A 23,463-nucleotide genomic window follows, 5' to 3' on the forward strand; every position below is an offset into this window, starting at 1 on the left:
GTTGTTCTTTTATTATTTCCTTTTCAATTATCGTGCCCGTGGCTTTTCCAATCATGAAACCCTTCACGAGCAATTGAGATAGACATGAAAATACATAATGGAATGATAGTGGTAAAATGACCTGTAGTTGACCACCCAGGGATCATTTGCATAATAGCCACAACCATAAAGTAACAATTGGCAACTTTCGAGAATTGCGCCTTCAATTGTTTTGGCAAGAATGTGTACACAGTGTACTTTGATGAGGTGATGATATTGCTGATATATGGCTGATTAGTTCTTTCATCAACAAAACTATGTGATTTCGGTTCATAGAACTCGTCTTGATAGTATGAATTCACAGACTGGGGTGACACTGTTAGTGGAATGATTCTACCTTCTTCTGTTGCAGGTAAATGTTTTATATGAAAGATTTTATTTTTGATGTCGATCAACGACTGGTACAACCTATTATGGGAACCATATCTTTTCCAATCTGAACGTTCGCGTTTTGATATGAAAGACAACCCACTGGTGCTTGTTCTATTAGATTCCAATGTCAATTGAGTGGTTGACTTTGCCAAGTGGGGCTGTAGATTTCCATACAGTTCATTGTGTGGTAAATTATGTCCAATGGAAGGTTGATCACTAGTCTCGTGGATATTGATCTCCGGAGTTGGTGGGAAGCTCTGAAGCTCAATATTCTGTACTTGCTCCGATGGTGTCTGTGTTTGGAGATGATTTTGAATGGGGGTTTGTTGGTTTGTCGTATCAGGTTCTTGATCTTGTTGGATGTTGAATGCTTTATTGAAAAGTTGTGTTCTCAACGATAATCCACGTTTTCGTCGAGTTTGAGAAGGTACTCGGAGAGAATCACCAGAAGTACCTGGATGTAGGTCGTTTTGGCCCTGGGGCAGTTCATTATTCATCTTGTTAACGTTGTCGCCGTTAGATGATGTGGGTGGAAAAGGATCACTATTCATAATATCTGTAAATTCCTCGGGATCAAAAAAACACACTCATGAACAGAACAATGAAAATACAAAAAAAAAAAAATAAAAAGATTGAACAAAAACTAGATGGTAGTTAAATTCCCAGCACAATTCAAATCAACTTCTTCTTTTTCTTCTTCTTGATCAAACAAAGTCACTCTATAAATACAGCTAAATGAGATTGGTTATGAAATATTTAAGTTTAACTATTTCTCTGGTGTTGTTTTAATTTATTTTTTTGGATTATCTAAATTAAAATTAAATAAAAAAAAAAGCCTAAAGAAAATGAAGAAAAATTTTTTGTTAGGATTTGATTGCATTTTACACTTTTACTACAAAAACTGATTTCCCAGTGGAAGAAGAAGAAAAAGAGAGAAAAATAAAATACCTCCTTTGCGCTTAAGGGGGTTTTTTTTTTTATACATGATTCTAATAGAATAATAAACACATAGGATCCACATGGGTGTCTCTAGCAACAACGACTACGACTACGACTACTACTACAACAACCATACTCATTTAATGGAATGTTAGATTGAGATCATCTTGGGCACCCTATAATTAGCACCAGCCTGTGGATGGGCTGCGCCTCCTGAGATTATCATTCTGTCTCCTTTTTATAATTCTCTTCGCGCGTTTGTTGTTGGCTTTGCTCCTCGTAAATTCTTAGTGGATTACGTAAGTCAGATCATCTGAAACGCATACATTAATTAATTGCAGAGCATAGAGAAATAGGGCTTACAAATCAACAACCGTAAGAACAGATTGCATATATACATATATATATATATATTTAGAAAAGAATTAAAATTTTTTAAACGACTTTTTAAATTTGTAGTATTCTACTTTGGAATGTACCAGACCTCTTCTTCTTTACAAGAACTATTGGTCAAAGAATCAATGGACTTGAAATTCCCTGTCAATAAACTGCCTTGTAAGAGATGATAGTACCAGATTTCAGAAATGGAATTGTTCAAACATGCAACATAGACCTCAGCCCCATGGGCTTTTTGTAAAGCAGCTTGGATATCACTTAATTTGTATTTTCTTGCAACTGTTGGATAAATACCTTCCAGAGCCAAGAACTGGTAAGTATCCAATTGGGACCAAATTTCAACTGTTTTCCTATAATAGTTGACAACATTTTCGAAACGACTGTAATTCCCGGTGAAACAAGATGGTTGTAAGGAATCATAACAAGTACCATGTTTGTTGTATTCGTGTTCCCAAAGAGCCACGGAAGCCAGGTTGTCAACATTTGAAGCAATTGAGTCCACCCAGTATTTTGACATGATTTCATATAGTTCAACTTCATTGAATTCATCAACCAAAACATGGGTAATGTTATCTTTTTCATCACTAATCTCCAATTCAGGACGACAGTATTGAGTGTATGAACCATTATTCATGTCATTCCATGTTCCATGAATAGTGAATGTTCTTTTCAAATCATCGTGAACAGAATCAACAGAACTTTTGAGTTCGGCATCAACAACTTCTTGGGTAGTTCCATTGACTGCAATTTCCAACAATGTGGTATTGTAATCCCAGAATTGTGTCAGCAAAATTGTACCCATCCATTCGTAACAACATGAATACTCTTCTGGAATGGCAGAAGTATTTTGCCCAGACCATGAACCTTCAGGATTATCGTTAATAAAAGCAGAACAATCTTTAACGGGGAAATTATTTCCTTGTGATGAAGAGTCAGCTGAAGTTCTTTGACCATGGAAATATTTACCAAAGTATGGATTGGCATATGGAGCACCTAAAACAATTGGTGCAAGACTAACTAATAAAGCAGATCTCAAGAACATGATAGTAGTCGGTTGTTTTTGTTGTTAATAATAGCAATTGATTCAAACTAAAAATAAGGACATCATGAGCTACTTAAATATGCTGAATTTCTAACATACTATTGTTCAATTGATGCCGTTTGCAACCAAGGAGAAGACTGTTGTGTGTAATTGTTCCTTTGGAACAATGACATTAGTAATAGCGCGCTAATTCATTAATTAATTAATTAATTACATACATTGATACCATGTGGGACTTCAAAAATAATGAAACTTGTTGGTGCCCATTTTTTTTTTGTCCTACTTGTGGGTTTTTTGTTTGATTTGCATTGTTATCAACCTGTCGTCGTTCCATGTAATGAATTTCATCTTGCTTATCTCTCAATTGGGCGAACATATTTGTCATTGAATTTTCACCAGAACTCATTGAAAAGTTGACCCGAATAGAATTGTAATATTTGGCTTAGCTATACCTGAAAGAGCTAATTAAACGTTGTACTCTTTAAATCAGGAAGGTTTTGAAAACAAGTTCTTGTTTAATGCATGTCAATTGAACTGAAAAGCCAAAACCAAATCCGGAATAACCCCCCCCCCTTCTAACCCACGTTTTGCAATTTGTTACCAGATTTCTGAAATGGGAGTAATTTTATCCTCCTATTGTTCTAATGATATATTAATCTCAATTACATGTTTATCTATAATGTCTATCCCCGTTTTAGGAGTCAAACCAAGACGGCATTCATCATTGTGAAATGAAAATTCCTCAGGTACTATACATCATTAAACCGTAACTTATGCTTTGCACTGTTATTATTACCAAATCAGTCTATTTTCTATTTCCCACAAGCACATGTAGCCCCGACAGTGTGAAGTATTCCCAATCCTAGTAAGCTTACAATAATCAATCATATAAATCGAGGTCGTGTGTAATTTACCAAAACCCATACTAGGAACCATAGATTGGGAAAAAGGAAAATTTTTTTTTTTTTGTTTTCTCTTTCATTGGTATTGTATTTGCTGGATTTTCATTTGTTATTAACACAACGGATTCCTAATTTGTCCACACTTTAAATCATGTTATCTACTAAACCAGTGTTAAATGGGGTACTCAGAAGTACTTTAAGATCTTCATCTATTAATTTGACAAGGACATTTGCTGTTTCATCTGTGTCGTCCAACGTTTATGCAAACTTTGTTCCAGCATCACCAGAACAAGAAGAATTCATCAAGAGAGACACAGAGAAGGGATTATTCACAAGAAAGACATATTTAGTTTGATCATTACAAACATTTATATGATACTAATGAAATCTTGTTGTTTGTTCATTACAACAATTTATCTAAACATGACAATTCTAGATATAGAGAAGAATTGCTTAAAGCTGGAGCCAGATTACATGTTATTAAAGGTAGTATATTTAAATTATTATTAAGATCAATCAATGAATCTGATCCTGCTTTAAAAGGTTTAGCACTTAAGAATAAAGATGTTGACCATCCATTAGATCCATTGCTTGCTGGTCCAACAGCAATTATTTCCATATCCAAGAGTGATCCTTCTGTTGTCACAGCTGTGATGAAAGTTTTGAAATCAGCTAATGAAAAATTACTTTTACTTGGGGCTAAAGTTGAAAGTGAAGTTATGAATTTAGATCAAATCAATGAATTTAAAAGTTTACCTACTAAAGAAACTTTACAAGGACAATTGGTTGGATTATTATCTATGGCCGGTGGTGCTGGTTTGGTTAGAACTTTGAGTACTCCAGGTAGCGCTTTGTATTTGAATTTAGAACAAAGAAAAAAAGATATGGAAGGACCTACTGATGAAAATAAAGATTAAAAATATTCTTGTAGATAAAAAAAAAAGTATTTATTGTATATAGAACTACAAATGGACAAACGTTTAATCATATATTCAGATTTCCAATATGATATAGTACCAAATCCTGTAGTACTCATACAAAAGAGATGAAAAAAAAAAAAAGTTTGAAGAATGAAAAACTTGAAAAAAAAAAAAAAAAAAAAAAATCTCATACATTGGGTCTCATCGCTTATATCTCTTATTCATTCATCGATTGTCAGTAGTTTCAATACATTTCCCAGATGTCGAGTAATACCCCAGAGCAAAGCCAGCAAGAACAACAGGAACTTGCGGCTTCTAAGAGAAAACAATACCGTGAAGATAAATCACATGTACGAAAACAAGCAAGATTTGATGAAACAACACCAGAACCAAATACTAGTACTGCTTTACCAAAAAAGAAATATTATCGTCAACGTGCTCATTCAAATCCATTTTCTGATCATAGATTAGAATATCCATCTAGTCCAGATACTATGGATTGGTCAAAATTATATCCTATTGAATATAATACAAGTAAAGTTGAAATTGCTGATATTGGATGTGGATATGGTGGTTTAATGATTAAATTAGGACCAGAATTTCCTTCATCTTTAATTTTAGGAATGGAAATTAGAGTTCAAGTTACTCAATATGTTGAAGATCGTATTGTTGCTTTAAGAAAAAATCATGCTATGGATGATTATAAATATCAAAATATTGGGGTTTTAAGAGGTAATGCAATGAAATTTTTACCAAATTTTTTTAAAAAAAGTCAATTATCAAAGATGTTTTTCTGTTTCCCAGATCCTCATTTTAAACAACGTAAACATAAGGCTAGAATCATAACAAATACTTTATTGAGTGAGTATGCATATGTGTTGAAGGAAGGTGGTATTATTTATACTATTACTGATGTTGAGGATTTACATAACTGGATGGTGAAACATTTGGATGAACATCCTTTATTTGAAAGATTATCCAAAGAATGGGAAGATCAAGATAAATGTGTTGAGATCATGTACAATTCTACTGAAGAAGGTCAAAAGGTTACCCGTAATAAAGGTTCAAAATGGGTTGCATGTTATAAAAGATTACCAAACCCTGAAGACTGTGAGTAATGTAACAAACACGAGTGTATACTATACAATGATAAATATAATAATCATACACATATATGTATATATATATATATATATAACAATTTAAAAAGAATAAGGATAAAAATATATAAAAAAAAAACACTAAACAAAGAATAATGAAAACAAAATGGCAAAAAAAAATTGAAGATGAAAACGAAAATGAAGAAGGAAAATGTAGATAATTCATCAATTGATCGTAGATAAAAAATATAAATAAATGTAGTTCAAAATAAAATGAACTTGCTGGAGACAAGAATCACTTAGTTACTACCTACTTGTTTGTTCAATCTTCTCTTTTATTTTCTTTCCTCTCTTATTTTTTTTTTAGTTCAATGTTGGTTTGAATGATTCTTCAGTGGAATCAGCAAATTCGTCAACATCAGCGGCAACTTTATCAGCTACTTCTTGAACAGAAGAAGAGTGCAAGTTGGAAGTTGGGACATCTGGGAATTGAGAAGCACCGGTGGTGTGTGCAGTGGTAATTGGTTCAGAGGCTTGGGTGGCAGTAGAAGTGTTGATTTTGTTGTCAGCATCAGTACCGTATGAGGTGGCTCTTGATTCACCAACAGTGGAACCAGCAGTTCTGACTGGGATCTTTGATTTGACAAATGCACCAACTGGACCGGTCTTTTGGATCAAGTTTTCAATGTGAGGACCAGCAGCTTTGTGAGCCTTTTCAGTGTATTCAGTAGTCTTGGATTTGACAATCTTGGTGGCATCGCTAACAGCAGCATCAATTTCCTTCTTGTAAGTAGTGTAAATGAAAGGAACAGTGAACACCAAGATGACAGAAACAAAAATCAAAACATACAAAGAAAACCAAGAAGTCAATTTGTAAAGAACATAAGATAAACCAGCAGCCTTCAAGGTAGTTTCAATGTCGTGGGCATAAACAATTCTGTTCAAGCTTTCTTCAAAATGAACATTGATACGAGCCAATTCTGGCAAGACTTGATCGTTGAACTTCTTAGCACTGAATTTGTTTGGGTATTTAAAGTTTGAAAGGAATCCCTTACCAGTAATCAATTTACCGGAATATTCAGCAGCAGCAGAGACCAATAAGCCAATGTATGCCAAGTGGAAGAAGATATTGAACAAATTGACAGTCTTGAAAATGATCAATCCAAAGATGATAGCACCAAAGATCTTACCGGTCTTAATTGGGTTCTTCCAAGTTAACAAATCACAGGAAGAACCTGCGGAATGATAAGGACAAGTTTCACCAGAGTTACCAGAGATAACAGGGTGAGAAGAAGCTGTGGATGCTGAATTGGATGATGGGATGGATTCTGATGGAATAGATGATGAAGTGTTAGGAATTGATGCAGACATGATGGATCGATTGAGCTATTACTACCTTTGATGAATAAAGCAAAAAAAAAAGAAGTAGAAATAGAAATAGAATAAAAGGGAAAAAAAAAAAATTTTCTTCTCTAAATTTTTTGTTTGATTTAAAGGTGTGGAATGTGGGAATGAGATTTTTTTTTTTTTAGTGAAATTACTGATTGGCGTCGTGTGTTGCCTTCGACCTAATTTACTACGACACCCTAATAATTATTATTATTATTATTATTATTATTCCGTTTATTTGTTTGTTTAATTGATGGTTGCTTCAAGGGTTCTTGTCTTGTCTGACTGTCTTTCCCTATATATCTGTATGTATATCTGTATGTATGTTTGTATGTGTGTGGTATTTATTCTTTCTCTAAAATTTTCCCATTCAGGTATAAACCAAAAACTACATTACAGCCAATAATGGCCAGATCTTTACCAAAAATTTTAATTTTACAGGTGTAGAGGGCCCACCATTACATTTGCCTATGCGAGAAGAAAAATAAGAACGTTAACTCCATCCCCCCCTTGTAATAATCACGAGACCACTATGGTCATGGTTGCTGTAAGCAATAGTTATTTCAGTCGCTTGATTGCTGCACCATCTCTCTGTGACTCTGTGTCGCTATGTCTCTGTGTCGCTATGTCTCTGTGACTCTGTGTCTTGCCCTTCTATTCTTATGCTTGCTCGTTTCCAAAGAGAGAGGCAAAAATGAAATGAAATGAAAAAGCTAGACGAGGGGAAAAGCAAAAACTAAAAAGTTTGATTGTATGTATGCGTACAACCACAACTTTGAATTTGAATTTGAATTTGACAGCTGAATTCTCTCTTTTTCTAATCACAAGACAATTAACAGAAATCAAGAGCAAACACGTGATTAACAAACTGGCAGTCAACAGTCAAAACCAACTATTCAGACAACAACAAATCCCCCAGTTTTATACCTACAACAATAAAAATAAAAACATATCATTTGTACATTATAAATTACTCAAATCATATATACACATATTACGTTACATCACCAAACTTTTCAACTTAGTCAACTGGTCATAGTATTGGATAATGTCTTCACCATTGGTCTTGCCAATCTTGCTGCATAAATCTTGATACTCTTTAATACTTCTTGGTCCAATGATTCCTTCCAACCATTGGCAATACAACTTGTTATACTGCGCAACAATCAACTCCATAAACTTGTTGACGTTGATTGGATCTCCCTTTCCTTGGTCACACAACTTTAAACACTCGTCAATTGGTATTATCAATCTATCAGCAATGTGTAATATTATTGTCAGCTTGGTGAACTCGATTTGGTTCAACAACTTTTCATGGAACGACTGATAGATCGATTTGATGTAAGGATCATTGCCATTATTGTTAATTAGTTCTCTTTGTTCAATCAATGCTTCCCATGATTTACAATAGTTCAATTGCAAATGCAAAAATTCTAATAATTGTGGACCAATCTGAAAGAGTCTTTTACGGAACTGAACCAAACAATCCAATTGGTACTGGATTGCCGAATTATCAACCTTCTTGATTGTGCTTGCTTTACCATTGATGGACCTGTATCGTTCAATAGTTGGTCGGATACTTGGTTGTTGTGATTGTGTCACTTGAGGAACAGCATTAGGCAACGGTGGATGCTGTTTATTTGTCAACACCAAATCTTCTCGTTTAGGTGTTTTTACCAGCTTCAGACGTCTGAGATGCTCTTGCAACGATTGGTGTCTCTGAGGTGGGTTTTGTTTAGGAGTATTTGTTTCCAACTTCACAATTGGGCTTTCATTTGGATTCTCGCATCGTTCCTTGGCATCATTGGTAGATAAACTTCGTTTGACAATCTTGCTCAATGACCTCTTCAAAGATGATGCTCGTCCTAATGTGGTTGGATTGCTGCTGTTATTATTATTGCTCTTGTTAGCAGTGGTATTAGTATTACTATTATTATTGTTATTATTATTAGTTGATGGTGAACTTTCTACTTTTCTTGGTGGATTGACCACTTTCTTCATATGAATAATCTTGATATCATTTGCAGTAGATAATGGTCGGGGTATAAAGTCTGAAAACTGTTGTGTGGAATTCAACAGCACATAGTCGGGGAATTTACTAGTTATCAACAGGTTAATCTTTTCAAAATCGGACCACGAATTGATTGGATCAGTTTTCTTCAAGTTATCCACAATAGGAAACTTTGTTGTGATGGAATTTAATTTTACCAATGTTATTTCCAAGTCTTTTGTCATGGGTTTATTGATCTTCATTAAGTTATCATTGATGATTTTGATGAATGAAGGCAACTTGTACCAAATCTCCATTGGGATAACCAACCAGTTCTTCTGATCCTTGACATTAATCAACAAATAATTCAATTTGTAATAGTAGCTCAACAAGTTGAACTTGAAAGCATTCGAAAACAAGGATGTATTGATCAAGTGGCCAATGTTGATGTTTTCAATAGAACAGTTGTAAACAAATTGGAAAACATTATAATTAATCAAATCGTCATCATTATGGAATCTTGTTTTGGGATTGATATTGTTGCTACTGTTTCCTTTTATGATCCCACTATTTATGCTTAATTGTTTTAGAATACTAACAATCATGAGTTTAAATCCATTGCAGATTTCAATCAAATTATCTAAAGTTTGACGTTTGAAAGTATAGACGTTCCACCAATGCTGATAGTTCCTGATACTATTCTCCATTTCTTTGTATTTGCCAATGATGTAATTCAAAAATTCAATGATACTCTGTTGATACTGGAACTTGAAATCCAGGGTAAAATTGTCCTGAAAGAAAAACTCGTCAGACATCGGAGAGTCGATCTTCTTATATCTTAGTTCTTCGTTTTCCCTGACAGGAGATAACAATATAGGAGGTGGTTGGCTAAGTGTATGGTGTTCTGATTGTTTTCTTTTCAACTGTGAATTATTAAATATCATAGCAAAATGATTATTGCGAGCATTAATATCTTCGATAGACGATGTATCAGTTGAACTGAAGGATGTATCGCCTGGTGCCACTTCTTTGATTTGCAATGGGATGTCTAGTGGTAAAGATGTTAATGCAGGTGGTGGATAGCTTTTGAGGAAGTTGTGGTGCTGTTGATATTGGTAATAATTATGACTATTGATACGATTATTGTTAAGGTCAGAATTATTTGTATTTGTTGTTGACGATGAAGATGTGATAATTGAAGACGAAGTGGTTGAAGCAGATGAGTTCATTTTATCATCAGATAGTGAGGATGAGGAGTGTGACTTTTTATGATTATTTTCTATTATGTTTAAATCCATTATTGTTAGACGGGGGCAAGGCAGTTATTCTTTTTCAAAAATTCAAAAATAAAATACTAATAATAGAAACGAATGGATGAATGTAAAAAGAAAAACGAAAAGGAAAAAAGGCCAGTTAACTAACAATGTATCCTCAGAATATTAAATATTGTGAAGTAAGGGTATTTTGATTAAGACGAGATAAAAATAAAGTAAATAAACTATTTTAATGAGTTGGTAAGAAGAAAGAAAGAAAGAAAGAAAGAAAGAAAGAAAGAAAAAAAGAAAAAAAGGGGAGAAGAATAGTAAAAAAATTGAACAAAAGAATGGAAAAGTTTTATATATATTCAAATTTAAACTCCCAGTGAAAGGGATAGAGAATTTTTTTGATAAACATATAAAGAAAAAGTCAAGAATCCTCCACTCCTCTAACATTGAAGTTTCAATATAAACTACATGGGAATATTTTTTGTTTCTTTTTCTCTCGCTCTAAACTATGAGGTGTGAACCAAATTTGTTTCAGATATGGAATTGATTGAATACTAATTCAAACATTTGGAGCAAACAGATTAGACTTTATGCAGAAATTGAGTCTAGAATCGTATATTTTTTTGTTTATTGTTCTTGTATTTTTACCCCTTTTGAGGAACCCAGATGCAACAACAAATTGAACAATAGACCCCAGTGGTACCTAACTGGCTGCGACATCTTGTTCTCAAGTATGGCTTAGTTACACACACAATTTCAATTTAAGCACGGAAATGTATTTCACTTAGTATCAATCATCCCACCTGTAAGTAAAAAAATAAAACAAAAAGTTGCCATCATCCATTTAAGGGCGTGCACACGTTGAACTGGTGGGTTGTATCAGTTGAAAATGAGCCAACCAAAAACTATATTTGTACACAAAAGTAAAATTGTATTCTAAAACAATACAGAATTTTGCAATGATACGCGACAATAACAACAGAAGAGATTATAAGATGAGCCAAAATAGAATAATTCAAGGGTGCACATATTGGATGCATTTGATGACAAAATGTTGAATACAATATAAATAAAAAAAAAGCAATCGAAATGCCTGTTTCGTAAATTATTACTCTAAAAATGTAAGAAACTAAATTAATAAAAAAAAAATAATGATGTTCTTCGGTTTATTGCTTACTTGAGATATAAATCATTTTAAACGCGTTGCTAAATTTAATGAAGATCTCTTTTGATTGTATCTGACTTATCTAAATGTCAAAACTAACCCTTTCAGAATTACAACATTAAACGTTGATTTAGTTTATTATTATTTTTTTGCTCTATATTGGTCCCTCGCGTTGTTAATTGGATCTCCTTGATTATATTTCAGGTTTTTTTTTTTTTTTTTTGGTTCCTGAGATCTCTACCTAAATTGGCGAAAAAATAATAAAATAAGATAATTCGGAAAATCTTTCCTTTTTCCTTTATCTGTTCTATGACAAGAGACTTGTAATTACGTAATCTTGTGGTTATCTGGTTTCATACATGATAATATTGGATGATCAAGAAGAGCTAAGGTTGGTTGTGTAATGTGATCTTATTTCTTGAGGATTATTGACAAAATTTCAATGAAAATGTTAAACGAAGCCAGTACAATAATTATTTGATTACATGTCATCATATTTAATTGAAACCAGACAGATTCCAAGTCAGGGATACAAGACATGTTGATGCTGTTAATAGCTGTAGGTTTATGTGGTTATTCTTTTGGGGTTGATCATCATTCTTACAACTTTGCCTATCAAATAGTGAATCACAATGCAACATTGCTGCACAGTTAAAAAAAAAATAACTACTATCTAAACAAGTTGGCCCATTGTACAGATTGTTTTTATTCAATGTATACTTTACATATATCACAGACATAAATGATGGCCCTGCCTTTGCATGATGCCTTTAATTAGATTCAAAACTGTTTGATGTTTTATTATCATGACAGTAATTATAGTCACATTGTACACGACTTCGGGTGTGTGTCCGTGGTACAAAAAAATAAAATATAAGATTAAAATCGTGTGAGGGGGGGCGAGGGAGAGAGGTGGTGGTTGGTGTTTGATTTTATTCTTTTTTTTTGTTGATAAAATTCCAACCACTGCCAGTTGACTTTCTCTTATGTTATATAAATCAACACACAACAGGAATATCTTCTGCTTCCAGAATGTCTTCTTCGAATGAGAAAGTCAATAGACTAATCTTGGATTACTTTATTCACGAAGGATACAAACAAGCAGCCATTGAATTCAACAAGGAATTGAATGCTACCCCTGAGAATAATGAACATCTGACCGGCAACTCCACGAAACATGATCCGACAGCTTCTATCCCTACTAATCAATTCATGACAAATATTGACCAAACAAACAATGAAAGGGAGTTTTCAGACATGGTTGTACACTATTACAATGATAATAAGACGGTCGCCAACGACCTTGATGGAGTATCTCGTGTTCACGATAACAAAGATATCACGTCAGCCATGAGTTATTCCTCAATATTACAGAGACAAGAAATCAAAACACTTATACTTAATGGGGAGATAACTGAAGCAATTAAGAAAATCAGCCAATACTACCCTATGATTCTAGATTTAAATAACTTGTTGCATTTCAAATTGCTACGATTGAATCTTGTGGAAATGATCAGAAATCACAAGTTTAACAATGTCGTTGATCAGTCGGAAAAAGATTTTCTTGCAACAATTTTACAGTTTGTTCGTGAAAACTTGATCAATAAAGTGTCGAATCTGTTCAAGTTGTTGAAGGAGTTGGAAATTACCATGAGTTTATTGTGTTTTCGGTTTGATCCAAATATTAAAAACCTTGAGGACCAAGCAGATTTGCCCGAAGAATTGAAGAAGATATTTAGCTTGTCTTTAAGAAGTCAATGCTATAGATTGGTTAACCGTGCTATCTTGAATATACATAGCAATAGTGAAAACAATGATGTCTTGTTCGAGAGTCGCAAGAAGGAGTCAGGCTCTGCAACCAAAAACAATCTAGCCGACAATGTATTGGAAGGGGATGATGAGTTAAACCAACGGAAAATGACCACAACGTACCATGGACCAAAATTTGCTGAGTTTGATTTATCCAGCCTCGATGAGTACAAGTCCAAGTATTACCGAAGTAGGAGTGATAGCATAGATCAAACTGGTTTGATTGACCCACAGCAAAAACAGCCACAACATGGAAATCAAGAGGAAGATGACGACTTATTGGATGATGATTCTGATGATGACATTGATGTTGACACGATTGAATACACCATTAACAGTACAAATAATTTGTTGTTTAAGCCAGACAAAGAGGACAATTCCAATAAGGACAACGCTTTTGTTGTACGTGACAATGAAGACGATGTTACCAAATTAACTGATCTATCTTTAGGGTCAAGGTTAGAAAAATTGATCAAACTTTGGGTCTTGACAGAACAAAGAATGGTTGATTTGAACATAATCCCTTCCAAGAATTTCAAAAATATCCTACATAGCAATGGATAAATCTAGCGTATACATTTGTAGTTCCTAAATAACTATAACGACATCGATTGTATTGCCGGTTTCAATATTACACTTGCTTAAATAATTGTTGTTCTCTTTGGATTCCACTTCCTCATACTTATTATTGTAAACCTTGACATCCTCAATGGTCAAGTCGTCATGACTGAATTGTTTTAAATAGTCTGATTCAATAACCAACAGTAAAATTTTGTTTCGCAAATGTTCAATAGTACTGCCGAACTCGGGCTCTTCGTTCATTTCAAAATCCTCTGGACTGAACTCAAAATAATACTTGATGAATTTATCCAATTTGAAAATCTTTTTGCTTAATTCATTGATCTGTTTCCAGTTGTAAAAGTTATTCTTGGTAGCTTTCAAATGGTAGTAAGTGTCCAATCCATTTTTGTTTTCACGGTCAATTATATTTAAACGAATATAAACATGGGAGCAATGAATTGGAACGTCTCCAAATATATCCTTAGCATGATAGTCCCACAACTTCAAATATATTCCACTCCAATATATAACTTCGTAACTCAATAAGATCACGAAAATAATTATCAAAGATTCCGTGATGAATTTTGATACTGGGGTAATCAACAAATTTGCCGTGAAAGAGTTGGACTGCAAGTAGGCTGTTAATAATCTTTCATATTTGTAAAGCAATTCGATCGGTGTAGTCATCGTTATGGTTCTTTGATTTTTATAAGAAAGTCCCTACTATACGAATACAGTTGAAAAATGCATGAAAAAAAAAACGTATGAAAAAAAAAAAAAAAAAATAAAAAAAATTCGGAAAATGAAAACACGACAAATATTCGCTTGATGTTTTACGTCGACTGATGTTGGTTCTGGACGAGTAATTCAATTGTATGTCATTATAAAAAGAAAACACAGACCACACACACACACAAATCGAAGAAACCAATAAAGTATGCTAGATATGGCCTGAAGAAAAACATGCACTCTCTTTCCATACCTTTCCTTAGCAAAAAGGTGGCACAGCAAAGGATTCTTTGTCCTCATTATATCACGTGACAAATACAGGGTACCATCAGAATTGAACGAGTGAAAAAATAAAAAAAAAATAAAACATAAACAGCAAAGGAATTATATCTTGTTCTGAACGATTTTTCTTCAACATATCTTCCAAGAAAACCATGCCCGATGCATATTCATCAGGAATTTCATCACATGAAAGTGGTGAAGACAGATCAATTTATAAAAGAAAGGAAAAAGAAGATCTTTCTCGTACAAGGTTAACATCGCCGGATGATAAAGATTTGGGAATTGATGAAATAATTGACAAAACTGCTAAACTTAATATCAGTTCTAGACGTTTTGATTCTGTGCATCCTTTATTTATCAGGGTTATTAATCCATTGATATTGACAGCAATTTCATCTTTTATTCGTCTTTATAGAATTGAGAGAGCAAACTACGTTGTTTGGGACGAAGCCCACTTTGGTCAATTTGGATCCCATTACCTTAAAAGAGAGTTTTACTTTGATGTCCACCCTCCATTAGGAAAACTATTGGTTGCACTTTCTGGATATTTGGCAGGCTACGATGGAAATTTTAAATTTGACAGTGGTAACCCATTCCCAGATGATATGAATTATGTCTTTATGAGAGTATTCAACGCGTTTTTTGGGATACTTGTGACTCCATTGGCATATAGAACTGCCGTGCTCTTAGGATATAGTCAGTTTACGTGTTGGCTTGTGAGTTTAATGGTTATTTTTGAACAAATTTCATTAACACTATCTAAGTTTATCTTGTTGGACTCGATGTTGCTATTTTTTACTGTGTTTACCTTCTTTGGTTTAGTCAATTTGCACATTCTCTCCAAAAAAGATCAATTGATGACCAAAAGTGGAATTAAGTGGTTTTTATTGACTGGTGTAGGTATTGGGTGTGTGTGTTCAGTTAAATGGGTGGGTCTCTTTGTCACTGCGGTTGTAGGGTTCTACACGATTTATGATTTGTTGATGAAGTTCTATCAAACTGTGTCCACGACTCAAATGACATGGAAAACTTATACCTCCCATTGGATTATAAGGGTGTTTTCCTTGATAATAATCCCAACTGCTATTTATATTACAGCTTTCAAGGTGCATTTTGCGGTTTTAAACCATTCAGGTCCAGGTGATGGGTCAATTTCAACCTTGTTACAAGCCTCCTTAATCGGGTCTGACATAGGCTCTGGTCCTAGAACGGTTGCATTTGGTTCTTTGGTGACAATGAGATCTCAAGGATTGTCACCCAATCTCCTTCATTCTCATGACCACAAATACCCTGGTGGATCACAAGAGCAACAAGTAACTACGTACGGTTTCAAGGATGAAAACAATGATTTTTTAATTGAATTTGATGTTTCAGAAGGCTTGAAAGATAAGCATGCAACCTTGGAAAATGAAAATGGCGTAGATTACTACCTGATTCCAGTACCAAACGGTGCTACAATTAGAATAAATCACAAGAAAACTGGATGTTATTTGCGTGCAAATTCAATCACAGCACCAATAACCTCAAGCAACTTTGAAGTTTCTTGCTCCGGAGAAGTTGAATCAAATGACTATGCTGATGAATGGATACTTGAAATTCAAACTCAGGAACAATCACCATCTGAAAAGTTCCATTCCGAAGACGCAAATGTGCTTCATCCAATATCAACCAATTTTAGATTGAAGCATAAACAATTGGGCTGTTACTTGGCAACCACAGGAAAATCGTACCCTTCTTGGGGATACGGTCAAGGAGAGGTAGCCTGTAAGTTCTCATTCTTCAGTCGTGATAAGAACACTTGGTGGAATGTGGAGAAGCACGTAAATGATAAATTGCCGACTCCCAATGAAAAATATGTTCCTCCTAAGCCAAAATTCTGGAAGGAATTTGTTTTGTTAAATTACGGGATGATGGCTGCAAACGGGGCATTAATACCAGATCCAGACAAGTTTGACAAGTTGAGCTCGGAATGGTGGGAATGGCCAGTTTTGCATACTGGTCTTAGAATGTGTGGTTGGGGAGCCGATGATATCAAGTACTTCTTACTTGGGAACCCATTAATAACCTGGTTGTCCACAGCAGGAGTGGCTTTATTCCTAGTTTACACATTTGTACAGGGTTTCCGTTACCAGAGACAGGTTACTTCGAATTCACTTGCGGAAGGTGGATTATTGTTTCTCGGTTGGTTGTTCCATTATGTGCCATTCATCTTCATGGGTAGGGTAAAATATCTTCACCATTACCTCCCTGCCCATTACTTTGCTATTTTTCTTTTTGGTTTTGTCGTTGACAAGACTATAAGCAAGAACATTGGTGTTAGATGGACTATTTATTCTTTGTTTTATATCGCTATTCTTGCTTCCTTTTGGTATTTCAAGGATTTGTCGTTCGGAATGGAAGGTCCTTCACTGAATTACAAACACTTGAAACTACTTGGTTCTTGGATGATCTAGCACATTGGTAGTAGTTGGACATATATAGAAATCCTGTTAATATATTCCTTTATCTTAATTAATTATACCACCTGTCTCAATAATTGAATTATGACCGGATTTCACTTTCGGTTTGCCCATGGAATCACGTGTCTATTAGTTTTGTGTCATTTCTAACTAAGCTTTTCTTTTGGTATGCCCCATACATTATTCTTTGGTATGCCAACGTTTTGTTTGGTATGCGTCTTCATGAGTTTTATGTTATGCTTCAGACCTGTTTACTTGTTATGCTCGGCCGAAATGTGTTTGTTATGCTCGGATGAAACCAATTTGATATGCTCGGTCTTTATTAGTTTGCTATGCTCGGCTCAATGTTTATTTGATATGCTCGGGTAAAGCTAATTTGATATGCTCGGGTGAATATATTTTTGGTATGCTTGGTGGTCCCTATTTGTTATGCCTGGTGGACCCTATTTGTTATGCTCGGGTGAAGTTATACTGTTATGCTCGGCCGAAACTAATTTGATATGCCTCTTCGAATGTTATTTGTTATGCTAAACTCAATTCTTTCTTGGTATGCTCAGTAGACCCTGTATGTTATGCTGGGCTGGATCATATATGATATGCCCGGTGATTGTATCTAGAGTTTTGTGATTCACCGACCCTGAATGCGTCATCTTGTTGCAAGCTTTCCTAAAGTTCAATCATCAAGGGACCTGAGGCATGACCGGAACTATGTGTCAACGGTCGGAAGTGCTTAGCATGGGGAGGAAGTCAATGTTTGACAGACGTGTCCATTTGATAGCCTGGTAGTTGCCAAATCATTATAGGAGTACCGCTCCTCAGTCTGAGTGAGCAAGCAGTCATATATGTTTGGTAAGATCATGAATTCAAGGTGTCAATTTCCCTTTAATTATCAATGCATTATCAAGTCATCCACGGCTTCAATTGATGGATAGTAGGATAATACATTGACTATAGCCAACATGTAGACTAATAGATAGGATACCAGGACTAAAGCGTGAAATAAAGACAAATATTCCACACATTAAACATGCCATTGGTGTACTTTATTAGCTGCATTTCAAGATCCACAACCTATAATACAAATTGAGTTGTCAGAACCTGTGATAGCAACAGTTGCAGCAGCTACACATGCTGTAGCAACGGCTCTGTGATTAGTAGTAGACATAATAATTACCAAATCTATTTCAGTATAAGTTTACATGCAATACCATATGATAAAGCAGACATATATACAGCTATCCACTATGCGATACTAGTATATTGACTGCTCTTTTGATAACCCACGTTCTGCTATTCTACCAACACACATGCAACGTACAATGCCAGTGTTTCTTCATACATTATATCAAACTTCAATTCATTATATTGGTGGCAATGGCACAACAAACGTTCTTCAGAGCATCATACACCAAAAGAGATCACTATCAGTGTCATCTCATTGTCCTTTCAAGTGATTTGGGTATTGTCATTATTGGTGTCTATTGGACTATGAAATGTCGTTTGCACCCTTTGTCGCAAGTTGAATGCTGCGTGTCGCATCTATCATGTCGCATCTATCATGTCGCATCAGTCATGTCGGATGTACCATGTCGCGTATCTCGTGTCGCATCAACCATGTCGCATCAACCATGTCGCTGGTACCTACGACATGTGTATCCATGCGACACATATGACAGGCGACATTTTAAGGTTTATCCGGTGTAAGACATTTTTGAAAGAAAAAAGTTTGACACTCAGGCAATGTCGGAACACACATTTTAGCTACCACGCGACATTGCGGAAAAGGAAAAGTAAAAGTAAAAGCGGAGATATCAGAAAGTCGCACCACTGTCGCCCTTTTTCCGTGTCGCAAAATTCTACAACTAATTGTATGTGTAGAAACTACTGCCAAACACAGCAAAGATATTTGTATAGGCATATCGAGACTGAATAAGACTTAGAATGCAGTTTTTAAAATATGAGAGGTATTACGTAGAATATCGGAACACTGCTGACCCGGAAGTGGGAAAGTATCGGGTCATATTGTTGGAAAGGGTCTTACATATAGATCACAAAGCCTGGCTTCCCCTTCAAGGTGGAGCATATCATTAACGAAGAATAACATAAAAGCGCTCAACTAATGGGATAACAAAAAAAGAGTGGAGGCAGCTGCATAACAAAATGATCTTTGTGTTCTATCATATCAAACTCCTGGCATAGCAAAGTTATTTTTGTTATGCTGATTATTTCGATATGCTAGCTATTTTGATATGCTAGCTACTTCGATATGCTGACTAGTTTGATACGCTGACTAGTTTGTTATGCTGATTATTTGATACGCTGACTAGTTTGATATGTTGATTATTTCGATATGTTGACTAGTTTGATATGCTGATTATTTTGATATGTTGTTTATTTGTTATGATAATTTATTGTTATGCTCTATATTTGTTATGTCATTTGTTTGTTATGCTCTATATTTGTTATGCTGTGTGTTTGTTATGCTCGATATTTGGTATGCTGATTTATTTGATATGGCATTTATTTGATATGGCATTTATTTGATATGGGCATTTATTTGTTATGATATATATTTGTTATTCTCTATATATGTTATGCTCGATATTTGTTATGCTTGTTGTTCATTTTTTTTGTTATGCTGCGAAACACTTTGATATGCACTAGTAAATTTATTTGTTATCCAACTAGTTGACGTGTTTTGTGGTATGTTGGTTCTATTTATGGTATGATCGTATCTCACACTGTTTCTATACTCTATTCCTCACATCAGTTCGTGTTATATGAACGTAATTTACATGTACACTAACTTGAAATCCAAACTGATGGGAAATTTTGATGGTGTTTTGCTGCAAATTTATACAGAAAATGCACAACAAATAGAAAACACATATATCTAGTGATCACAATGTAACATATATCAAAATGAACACGCACACATCCCAAAATACACGTTTTCACCTTGATTTCACGCTGTTTCCAGGCATCTGTGATCCTGTACTGTTAGCAGTAGACAACTCTGTGGTGCTACCAAAAGACAAATTCACCACATCGCACGACCACCGCGGAATTTCCTCTAAATGAACCAATTACAGATTAGCACCTGGTAACAGGTGTTGGTGGACAAAAGCAGACACAATGGACGTGTGTGTCTCTATTATGGTGTTGTAAAATGTTGTGTGCTGTCTAGTTGGAGTACTCACATGTGTGTTAGTGTCAATTGCAACACACAAGATCCTCTTAGTGGAGACCAACAATAGCAAATGCCAGCTCAGCAATTAGAAGTAGCTATTTATACTGCATCATTTTCCTTCACCAATCTCTTGCTTGAAATCAAATTTTGGGTACTTTCTTGTGGTGGTTCCCTACACTTTTTCGGGTAATTTGCCCCTGTATTTTCGGCTGTTGCAAAAGTTTTTTCTAAGGGTGTGGGATTGAAACACAGACACAGACGCAGGTATCAAACACAAAAAGGGGGTGAACTGACCATACATAAGGGAGTTTTCTGAACACGTTAATAATGGAATTGAACAAGATAGGACAGTTTTCAATGACTTCTGGATGGTTTTAATGTTGATTTTTCTCACAATTTTAGGCCGATTTGGGTAGTTTAGAATGGTGTCTCTGATGCCTTGTTTTTGTAATCTCAGTGGTGGTTGTAAAAAATTTAACAGCAAATCTAGCTGGATATGGTAATTGTAGATGAAGTAGATCTATGCATTTGTTGTCTGTGCTTGTGAACAATTAGTTTTTCTAAAGATAACGGATACAATATGTAAATTGTTTTCTATTAATTTGCAGCAACAGAAGTATAAGTTTTATTCCTCTTTGTGTCGTATAATTGATCTTGTAGGATATATTGTTGTGAATGCTCTGGTGGGAAACCTCATTATATCGCCAAAAAGTGGCAACTTCACTACGATATAAAAAGTGGCAACTCGCTATGTTTCAAAAATCGGAAAGCTTCACTATGCTTCCAGTAATGGAAAACTTATCGATGTTGAAAAATTTGGAAACTTCTACAACATTTTCTTTCAGCTTCGCTGTAAACTAAGAGACGCTCTCGGGCGTAGGTGACAAAAATTCGCGTTGGCCAGTGCGACCTTTTCTCGCCGTCACAAGCATCTTGCTACTACATTTCAATGCGACAATTTGTGTGCGATGCGGTGGGTGGATAGCCAAATTCAGTCCACAGATTACTGCTGGTCAATTGGGTAATTAGGATAATATTCCGAATAATATAGCGACAACTAGATCTTAATCTAGGTACAGTCCATGGGTATACTGAAGTAGAAATGGCAATACGCTGAGCAAATTTAGAATGCCAATGCGGTAATAGGAATCAATTCTAACTACGTACAGAATGGGTATAGCGCAACTTTGGGTACCGTTATATAGCAGCATAGCCATGAAGTGTAGGCAAAAGTATAAGTGAATTTGTGAGTACCAGACATTGTTATACGCGTGTTGAACTGACTCCTGGGTATAACACCCCGATGCCAATTAATTATATCATACTTTATTTCACCGAAAACTAATTATTCAGCGGAGTTCTTCTACATATCCATTTCAAATGTTGGTCACATCTGGATACCTCCTTTCTTCCTAATCACAACCCTTACAATCATGAGCAGATAGCACTAGCGGCCAGTAATTCATGTAGAACTGTACATTGTCAGACAAATTTGTAGCCCAACTTCTTCGTATTGGGGATACTGCTGTTTCGACATTTGCTCTCATTTCGTACTCTGATAGCACTAGTTCACAATTCTCTAATTCTTAGTAATCTCATCTGCAATAATTTGAGACTACAGTACTTTAGTTAATAACATCACCTTAAGAGTAAAGCTAATTTCTTCGAGGAACGATTTCATCATTTAAATAGAACATCTGGGAGAATGAACTGGAGTAATTAGAAGGCACTTCAATTTATAAATTAACCCTCATTATTAAGGGTGAGACCCACTGAGGCCATTATTTATAATTCAATTGTTTATTACAAGCTATTATACATTAAATATCCTTTGCATCACTTTTACTTCTAGTTGTTCAGATTATGTCAAAAGTGGGTATAGTTGAAATTCACATCAAGTACTTAGCAATACATAATAGACTAAAGAAACAAATCATATTAAATATTATCCTAGTGATTTGCTATTATATGTAGTTGACTAAATATACAATATAGATTTTGAATGGAAGACTACCATACACAATTTCGTCGCCATGAAGACTTTAAGGAGAGCAAATTACTGAAGAATACTAAATTGGGAAGAACAAAGACTATAGCTGCTAATCGCCTAGAGTATGCTCCTTCAATGGCTTCATACAGTAGCAACAGGTGCCGCTTACATTCACTAGTAATAGATGACCCCACATTAATGACCTTCACTGCCAGTACATTGTATCGAGTGGCGTTTGTCTGACTAGTTAGAAATTGGTACTATGATTACAAGCAAATAAGCGGCAGTACCAAGTTAGGTTTTGGGCCGATAAGCAGTAGAGATTGACAGTACTTCACTCGTAACTCAATAACTTTTTCCATTAAAATTGGTCCTAGTGATATCAGTAATTAAACTAATTAAGAGAGAACCTAATTAATGCTCAGAAATTTGGAAATGGATGCTGAATACGACGCATTACTGGACACACACATTATCATATCTAAAAGACGCCTATAATCATAAATTATTTCAGAGATCTAGGAATCTGCTGTTCAACTGAAGTCCATTATTACCACCTTGATTTACATTCGCCACTGGTCAATATTTGTCTAAAATACTTGTTCAATAATATATACAATCATACTGATTAGTACTCTAAGTTCAAGAAAATGGGTACACATATTGTGCTGGTAACAGGTGTCTAGGTACTCAGAACTTCAGCAGAAAGTGTTGCGAAACTGATGGAAACTTGGCCATTAAATTGAGGAAAAATGCGCACGAAGCTTGGCCAAAGCATCCCAAGAACGATGAATATCGCCATTCATTTTGTTCTGTTTGTGATTCTGAGTCGCACTTTTGCAACGCAAGACGCATATATTTTAGCGGAGCAACTAATAGTAGGGCGGTGATAATCCTCAGATTTTCGTGCTGGAGTGACATTTT

General features: G+C 35.0%; 9 protein-coding genes across 9 annotated transcripts; 4 read left to right on the forward strand and 5 right to left on the reverse strand. All coding sequences in view use genetic code 12, as the record gives it.

Annotated features, from left to right (window-relative positions):
• Positions 1 to 23: 23 nt before the first annotated feature.
• On the reverse strand, positions 24 to 962 carry CTRG_00431 (uncharacterized protein; the record flags this gene model as incomplete). Its single annotated transcript, XM_002545604.1, has 1 exon — positions 24 to 962. The coding sequence occupies one exon, from the start codon at positions 960 to 962 to the stop codon at positions 24 to 26; it is 939 nt and encodes a 312-aa protein (XP_002545650.1).
• Positions 963 to 1,813: 851 nt separating this feature from the next.
• RBT7 (Rbt7p) lies at positions 1,814 to 2,788 on the reverse strand (the record flags this gene model as incomplete). Its single annotated transcript, XM_002545605.1, has 1 exon — positions 1,814 to 2,788. One exon carries the CDS (start codon positions 2,786 to 2,788, stop codon positions 1,814 to 1,816), a length of 975 nt encoding a protein of 324 aa, XP_002545651.1.
• A 2,082-nt stretch (positions 2,789 to 4,870) lies between these two features.
• On the forward strand, positions 4,871 to 5,728 carry CTRG_00433 (tRNA (guanine46-N7)-methyltransferase; the record flags this gene model as incomplete). Its single annotated transcript, XM_002545606.1, has 1 exon — positions 4,871 to 5,728. The coding sequence occupies one exon, from the start codon at positions 4,871 to 4,873 to the stop codon at positions 5,726 to 5,728; it is 858 nt and encodes a 285-aa protein (XP_002545652.1).
• A 345-nt stretch (positions 5,729 to 6,073) lies between these two features.
• Positions 6,074 to 7,081, reverse strand: CTRG_00434 (uncharacterized protein; the record flags this gene model as incomplete). The annotated part of the gene is made up of 1 exon (XM_002545607.1): positions 6,074 to 7,081. One exon carries the CDS (start codon positions 7,079 to 7,081, stop codon positions 6,074 to 6,076), a length of 1,008 nt encoding a protein of 335 aa, XP_002545653.1.
• A 1,017-nt stretch (positions 7,082 to 8,098) lies between these two features.
• On the reverse strand, positions 8,099 to 10,387 carry FAV1 (Fav1p; the record flags this gene model as incomplete). Its single annotated transcript, XM_002545608.1, has 1 exon — positions 8,099 to 10,387. The coding sequence occupies one exon, from the start codon at positions 10,385 to 10,387 to the stop codon at positions 8,099 to 8,101; it is 2,289 nt and encodes a 762-aa protein (XP_002545654.1).
• A 2,164-nt stretch (positions 10,388 to 12,551) lies between these two features.
• On the forward strand, positions 12,552 to 13,892 carry CTRG_00436 (glucose-induced degradation complex subunit; the record flags this gene model as incomplete). The annotated part of the gene is made up of 1 exon (XM_002545609.1): positions 12,552 to 13,892. One exon carries the CDS (start codon positions 12,552 to 12,554, stop codon positions 13,890 to 13,892), a length of 1,341 nt encoding a protein of 446 aa, XP_002545655.1.
• A 24-nt stretch (positions 13,893 to 13,916) lies between these two features.
• Positions 13,917 to 14,576, reverse strand: CTRG_00437 (uncharacterized protein; the record flags this gene model as incomplete). Its single annotated transcript, XM_002545610.1, has 1 exon — positions 13,917 to 14,576. The coding sequence occupies one exon, from the start codon at positions 14,574 to 14,576 to the stop codon at positions 13,917 to 13,919; it is 660 nt and encodes a 219-aa protein (XP_002545656.1).
• Positions 14,577 to 15,052: 476 nt separating this feature from the next.
• PMT6 (dolichyl-phosphate-mannose-protein mannosyltransferase) lies at positions 15,053 to 17,353 on the forward strand (the record flags this gene model as incomplete). Its single annotated transcript, XM_002545611.1, has 1 exon — positions 15,053 to 17,353. The coding sequence occupies one exon, from the start codon at positions 15,053 to 15,055 to the stop codon at positions 17,351 to 17,353; it is 2,301 nt and encodes a 766-aa protein (XP_002545657.1).
• Positions 17,354 to 18,917: 1,564 nt separating this feature from the next.
• On the forward strand, positions 18,918 to 19,292 carry CTRG_00439 (uncharacterized protein; the record flags this gene model as incomplete). Its single annotated transcript, XM_002545612.1, has 1 exon — positions 18,918 to 19,292. The coding sequence occupies one exon, from the start codon at positions 18,918 to 18,920 to the stop codon at positions 19,290 to 19,292; it is 375 nt and encodes a 124-aa protein (XP_002545658.1).
• Positions 19,293 to 23,463: the final 4,171 nt, after the last annotated feature.

This window comes from Candida tropicalis (genome assembly GCF_000006335.3).
Source record: "Candida tropicalis MYA-3404 genomic scaffold supercont3.1, whole genome shotgun sequence".
NCBI lineage: Eukaryota > Fungi > Ascomycota > Pichiomycetes > Serinales > Debaryomycetaceae > Candida > Candida tropicalis.